Source organism: Vigna radiata, chromosome 1 (genome assembly GCF_000741045.1).
Source record: "Vigna radiata var. radiata cultivar VC1973A chromosome 1, Vradiata_ver6, whole genome shotgun sequence".
Lineage (NCBI taxonomy): Eukaryota > Viridiplantae > Streptophyta > Magnoliopsida > Fabales > Fabaceae > Vigna > Vigna radiata.
Window position 1 is genome coordinate 33344766 of NC_028351.1, and position 7602 is coordinate 33352367.

Sequence of the window (7602 nt, forward strand, 5' to 3'; positions counted from 1 at the left end):
AGAACTTGGAACGGGTGATGCGGGCATATCCCATGAGTATCACTCATTTAGGTTTTTCATTGATGATCCAAACCCATTAAAGTTACCCACATCATGCAATGCAACACTTGTTATACTCTTATGTTCACAAGGGGTCCAACATAGGTGGTTATAAGGCTACTCATTGTTTGAATCGAAAACATGTTTTAAACACCCATTTGAATATAAGCAAACCTTGTGGTTTGTATCCTAGTTTGAGTGGCATTGGTAAAAAGAGGCACCACAAACCCATTACTCAAAGACATGATTATTTATCACTTCTTAATCTCATGCACTCATAATACTCTTCTATGTGAGTGTAAATCAAACATAAGTTTGTCCCACTAGGCATGCCAATTTGTTTTGCAAGGATTTTTGTTCTATGCTTGTCCAATATACCTATAATGAACCAAATCAACTTGACTCACGTTCTTCATCAATTAAGCTAGCAAACTACTACTTTTCAATCTTCATCACTAGATTTTTTATTTCTGTTATTCACAACATTCACCTAAAATTTCAATTATATCTATAGTTTGGCACCTCAATTTTACATTTGAATGACCTATTTATAATTTTTTTCTCCTTTTTTTTGACGGTTAAACCAAAATAAAACAAAGAAGAAATTACATAAATTGTGATAAAGAAAAAATTACATAAATTGTGATAACTCCCTGAAAACCGTTCACATTGCCTCAGCTATACTCATTCTTCCTAGGTTCTATAGCCGTTATCATGAGCTAATTCCTCTTTCGATCTAACTTCATTCCTTTCTTGACTTTGTCCGATACAAACTTCTCTCAATGTTATCTTCCATGATACACCAATCGATGAGCTGACTAACCCTTCTTTCGATCCTTGATTTCTTACGTCTGCATACATTCCTCTCTTACATCATATCATTCCCTTTGACCCCTATCTCGACCGTCTCCTTCGATGCCCTTAACTGCAGTATAGTAGACCAGAAAGAACTTAGCCCAGTACTTACGAACTAAGATACCAATAAATGTTGAACAAATCTGAATCTTCACTTTCTCTCAAGTGCTCACAGAAAAAATTTAAGAGCAAATTAGTTTCATAGTTTCTATCATGATTATGATCCGCAGTAAGAAAAGCGTGCACTTTGCCTCCAACTTCAATCCAACTGCTACCTGGAATCCTTTTCATCCCTTTTTCCTTCATCTCAGTCCTTACGGTTGCAACATCTGACCACTTACCTGCTGCAGAATGAGCATTTGACAACATCACATATGACGATACATCATCAGGATCTAAAGACAAAATCTTTCTTGCTGCAAGCTCTCCCAACTCCTTGTTGGAGTGGATTTGACAACCCCCAAGCAATGCCTTCCAAAATCCAAGTCCAGGGTCAAAAGGCACACTCCGAAGAAAATCCTCAGCTTCTGCAAATCGTCCAGAGCGAGCAAGCAAGTTAACCATGCAAGCATAATGCTCAGACTTCAGTAAACTGGGGCTCTCAAGCCTTGCCCGGTTGAAATAAGAGTAGCCCTCATCAACAAGACCAGCATGATTACAAGCCCAGAGTAACCCGAGAAGGGTAACCTCATTAGGCTTATATCCTTCAAGGCACATTCTTTCGAAGAAGCTTATCGCTTCGACACCTCTTCCATTCTGTGCATAACCACAGATCATGGCATTCCACGAAACTAAGTTCCTTTTAAAAAGCTTGTCAAACATTAGCCGGCTGTCGTCCATGCTTCCACACTTTGCATAAAAGCTGATAAGAGAATTACCAACAAACTGATCAACCTTGCCCAAAAACTTGATGGCGCATGCATGAAAACTTTTTCCAACTCCAAGGGAAGCTATATTTGCAGCTGCACAAATCACACACGGAAAAGTAGATTCATTTGGTATAAATCCTTCTCTAAGCATGCCAACAAAAAAATTCACAGCTTCTTCATTATGACCCGTTTGGCTGCACCCACCAACCATCGCATTCCACGAGACAACATTCCTCTCAGGCATCTCATGGAAAACCTGCAGAGCCTCTTCAAATCTCCCTCTCTTCAAATACCCACAAATTAGAGTTGTATAAGACACCACATTGGGGTGTAGAGTATCTCTGAAAGCCTTCTGGGCATCTTCTGTAGAACTCAGCTTGAAATAGAAATCAAGAAGAGGAGTACCTACAAATGCATGACAACTAAGGCCAACCTTAATCGCACAAGCATGAAGCTGCCTCCCAACAACAACATTTCCAAGTGAAGTGGAGGAGTTAAGCACGGTTCCAAACGTGAACTCATTGGGTCTGATTTCCGAGGCCAACATCATACAAAAAAGATGGATAGCATCTTTATAGCAATGCCGCTTAACGAAACCTTGAATTATGATCGTTGCTGAAGCAACAGTTAGGTCAGACATTTCTTCAAACATTTGGCAGGCAACATGGAAAGTGGTTGAATCCAAACCATATGGATTAATGTTTTTGTGTATAGCTGATGCTTTATGCTTATTGGAATGATGGGTTTCAGTAATATAGCTACAAGAAACAACATAGGGTGAAATCCACGTGTGGGCAACGCAGAGTCTAGAAACTATGTTTCTCAATTGAATCTTCATTCAATGTTGTTATACGGAAGTTTTCACATTGATGTTGTTCCCTCCCAAATCACAACATTTTGCTGTACCCCAGGAATAGTATATTTTGTGTTGTATTTTTCTCAAATCAACATTGTGTTTCCTATATCTACGTTTTCCCTGCACATGTAACCATGGGTGATGAATTTGGTTATATAAACTCGAGTTTAGTAAATATAAAAATAATATTAAACTTTTATTAATTATATATGTTTTTTTTTTTTCAAAATCAATATATAAAAATTGTTGTAGACAAAAACCAATAACAATAGAAAATAAATTGTGTCCTTTTTAACTAAGGTAAAAATATTAACTATTTTCAATTTGAACTTGTTAGATGTTTTGAAATCACATTGATACATGTTATACTAAAATAATTAATTTCTAATATCAAATCAAGAAAATATAAAAGGTTTAATGTTTCAATTGTAATTAAATAAAATTTTTATACATTTATTACTTTTTATTGTAAGGAGGCAGAATAACTTTTTACTTAACATATTTACCTCACAATTTTGTTGGTCAATATATTTTTTTTAGTCAATAACTTTTTATACAAAACTTTTTACCTTTCTGACAAAGAGAGGTAATAAATCTAATAAATTATTTGTTAGTACTTGATTCATGATTTTGTGAACCTATATTTTAACATTTTTCTGAATTTTTTTCATCCTTATCAATAGATGATTTTACTAATGTATTTTAATTCTTATCTTAACATTCTAATTTGCCACAATAACTCGATATATTTTCCTAGTATAATTTTGTTGTGTATACCATAATATTTTTAATTCAACCATACTTTGCGTAACATTACAATTTTTATAGTAATTAATTATCATGAAATTTGACACACCTTTAATATTATAGAATAGTTACATCAAAGAAAAACCTATAAGATAATATTATATGTATTTATAAATAATTTATAATAGCAAAAGATATATAAGATCCTACACAACTATAAGATATTACACTAAACTAAAAGTGTAATAAATCTTCCAAAAACAGATGAAACTAAAACACAACATTCTACTTTATGTCTCGATTCCATCTCCTCCCAGCACCTATTCACCATAGACATCTCCTAAGCTCACACCATTAAGGTAATCATTACAAAAAAGAAGAAACAAAACAAATAAACAAAAACAAAGAAGAAAGGGTAAGTTAATGTACCAAAAACAATTATATATCACATTTTTAGAATTATACATATAACATAGATAAAACACTCAATCTTAAGTTATACAATTCTCCCTTCTAGACTTAACCATCCATATACATGTATTGATGTCGAACTATTATGAGAACATGCACATATGTGGTGAAACAACATATCACCCAAATTACCACACAAGGTTAGTTCGTCAAACGTCTATGGTCCAACTGACCCAAGGCTAAGGACCTCTTACTACTCATGACCACATAACAACCCATCTCTACTTGAGATTGAATGGCTATTGGAGTCAAAAGCATTCCCTCATTTCAAAGCTCCTACAACAATACATTACACAAGCACAACAGAAGGATTTTCCTTAAGGAATCCCCTTCCACATAATTAAATTGAAGACCAACCTGCTCAGTTTAGGCTAGATGCTTCAGAAAGGGTTTATGATGAAAATGGAGAAGAAGTATCTCAACATTTTTTATCAGAACAAGAGACTCAGTGTCCAAGCTCATTTTTCTCAAAATAGGACTTTTCAGGTGGTGATGAGTGCAATCAAACGCCAGTGTTTTGCTATATCAAAAAACAAGGCAGAATAGTTGTGGCATCTCATATTTGAACATCTAAATTTCAAGGATTTAACTCAACTAAGCCAGAAAGATATGGTGAATGACTTACCCATGGTTAACATACCAGAAACAGTATGTAAGGAGTGCATTCAGTGTAGACAAACTGCTTGAAGTTATTAGTGGTTGTATACTGCAGGTCAGAAGATCAACTTGCAGATGTCTTAACCAAGGCTTTGAAGGAGAACGTTTTCTAACTCTTAAAAAACTAATAAGTGTTATTAAAGGAGACACCTTTGGAGATCAAGTTAAAAAGATAAGCAATCCTTCCATATGCATAAAGGGTGTTTTGTTTTTGTATAGTTTTTGTTTTAGAGAGGCGTGTTAGTATATGTTATTGTAAACCAAAAGCTAAAACAATTATGTTATGTTATTTCTCTCTTATTTCCTATAAATGTATATATGTTCATACAAGGTTAATACAATTTTTTTACTTAAGTTTTTGTATATCCTTTGTTTGTCTTTTTTCTGTTTTCTCTCCTCGATTACCCTATAGAAAAAATATGTATTTTAAAATAATGAAACTCATTATTAATAAAACTATTTGTATTAAAATATTTTAATATTAAAATAATTAAGTCTAGTTATTTTTAAACCACAATCATTTCTAAAATACCTATATCTATTTCATAACAAAGAAAACTAATAAATCAGCAATAAATAAAAAAGATCAAACTATAAAACCAATTAAAAGAGAAGTTAATTTCTTTAAATGATTTGAATATAATGAAATACAAGTAAAATTTAAAAAAAAATGATATTTGATTTCAAAATTGTTAATTTCCTCTTAACTTACGAATTTATTCGAGTTTACCTTGAGTTTAAAGAGTTTATCTGAATTAAAAAAGAAAATTATAGCAATTTTGACTCTTTCCTTGATGATATAATAATTTTACGATAATAAATAGAGAAATTTAATTTTAGAATGATTTAATTTTGCACACTTTTTTTTTTCATTCTTGTTTCTTTTATGATCAAAATTGCTTTATTTTTAGGAAATTTAATCAATGTTTAGCTAAAGGATTACACGTTAAATAATTTTTTTTTCTTCAAAATTTCTGATATAAGTCATCATTAATTTTTTATGACAAGTAATTTGTATCAATGTCTTTTGAACTAAAAACGCATTTTACGTTATACAACTACTTTTCTTGTTTGGCAAATCTTATTGTCAAATAAAAATTAGTTATAGAAATAAAAAGTATATAGATATATCAACGAATATTCAAGAATCGCTCAAACGAATATTCAAGTATATAGAAATTTCCTTAGGTACGAACAACGAAACTTCCAATGGACAGTGATTAAAATTGGCACATGCAAGAGTGGACCCTTGAAAACAAAATGCTTAGCTTTATCCCAAACCATCCATTTTAGATCCTCCTTTGAAATTGAAAATGGGATCCTTTTAGGTCAAATTTCACCATAAAGAATTAGTCTCGGTAATCTATTCTTAATTTAATGGTAATCCCAAAGTGCTAAAAATGAGAAATTATAAAGTGAAGAAAAGCAACATGCATTTAAAATATACAGATTAAAGTCACTTTGTATGATATTGGAGAGATATTAGAGAGATTACAGAGGGAGAGGTCATTATCAAAATGAAATCCTGAAAGTGATAACATAATCCAAGAGGCACATGGCAATAGTATCAAAATGATGAGGGTCCACTGGTGTTCTTGTATTTTTCGAAATCAGTTCAAAAAGTCACTCCAAACAGGAAATTAGAAGCCTCACATTAACATAAAGTTAAAAGATAATCAATAATAAAACATTGGACACACTGCTGCAACATTTCAATCCCAACTGAAGCAGAAAGTGTTTGACATGGACAAGACTCATAGTTATAACATCATATGTATATATACACGCATATATATATCTTCAATCAAAGCAGCAAAAGACTTCATCCAGTCACCACCACAAACAGTTATTCTTAGTTTCTATGATTCTTAATTTCTATCACCTCAGCATGCATGCCCTTAAAACTTAAAACAGAATCCTATCTTCATCTGCTTCCTCAGCAATCTGCAGAGCTGAAACTGCTTGTGCTGCTATGAGATCAGCAGAGAAACCTGCAGGTCCCCATCCTGCACCTTCATATAGTGGTTCGTTCACGTTTTTCTCAAAAGGGTCTGATGAGAATGACCATTCTCCATTTTCACCACCACCCCACTTGCAACCATATCTGTATGCATCAGAGACCCAACCCACTCTTTCAAAAGACCATCTGCCACCGTCTAGATGAGGGAAGCAACCACTTTCTCCACCCACAGAGATGCCGAGATTTCGGTTGCAGTTCCAGGTCTTGCACTCACCATTATCTATCACAACCTTACAGGAATCGTCCGAATCTTCGTCGAGTAAAACATGCAGAGCAACAGCCTCAGCAATGGCAGCACCCTCTTCATCGAGTCTCTGTTGCTCTTCTTTCTTTTTCTGTTTCTTTTTCTCCAGTTCAGAAATAATGGCTGCAGAAGTAGCAAGTGCTTTTTCCAAGCGCCTCTTCTTCTTCTCAGCCTGTTTCAGACGATCCAATTCGTCTTTCACCTGCTTCTTCTTCGCTTTTCTCACATGTTGCCCTTTATTACATGCCATGGTATCCATAGAATTTACTGCACCTAAATAGTAAATACTAAAGTGATGTCTTTGAGAGATCCTTCAAGTGAATTTCTTTAGAGCTGTATACATTTTTTTTGTGTAATACTTTTCCACTCTTTCCCTAATTGTAATGCTAAATATGTTCTAATTAGTTGAAGTATCAGGACTAATACTATTGATACGTTGCCAACCACTACACCCACTCAGGTCTGTAGGAGTACCTCATTTTGCGAACTATGCAATCCCAAACAGAAACAACAGGAGCCAGCATCAGAGAAAATTCATAAGCACTCATATGACTTGGCCTCATTCTTCCTAACTTCCCACAACCCTTGCATTTTCCCATCCTGAAAAAGCCAACAGATCTACAAGACTATTAATAAATCCGTATGCTGCAATTACACTCGTGTTCAGGTACACCCTTCCCAACTGCAGAGTAAGCTACAAAGAGCATGCGAATCATCAAAATCTGTAAGTGCTCACAAAAACAAAGAGACACGACTCATTTACAGATAGAGAATCATACACAGCCCAAAACAAATAAATAAAGATACTAGAACAGCAAAAGGAAACACACAAAACAACAACAAC

General features: G+C 33.9%; 2 protein-coding genes across 2 annotated transcripts; both read right to left on the reverse strand.

Annotated features, from left to right (window-relative positions):
- Positions 1–579: 579 nt before the first annotated feature.
- On the reverse strand, positions 580–2736 carry LOC106762051 (pentatricopeptide repeat-containing protein At5g42450, mitochondrial). The gene has a single exon (XM_014645742.2). The coding sequence runs from the start codon at positions 2599–2601 to the stop codon at positions 1003–1005; it is 1599 nt and encodes a 532-aa protein (XP_014501228.1). The 5' UTR covers positions 2602–2736; the 3' UTR covers positions 580–1002.
- A 3320-nt stretch (positions 2737–6056) lies between these two features.
- LOC106774089 lies at positions 6057–7198 on the reverse strand. Its single transcript, XM_014660926.2, has one exon. The coding sequence runs from the start codon at positions 7015–7017 to the stop codon at positions 6400–6402; it is 618 nt and encodes a 205-aa protein (XP_014516412.1). The 5' UTR covers positions 7018–7198; the 3' UTR covers positions 6057–6399.
- Between the last annotated feature and the right edge of the window lie 404 nt (positions 7199–7602).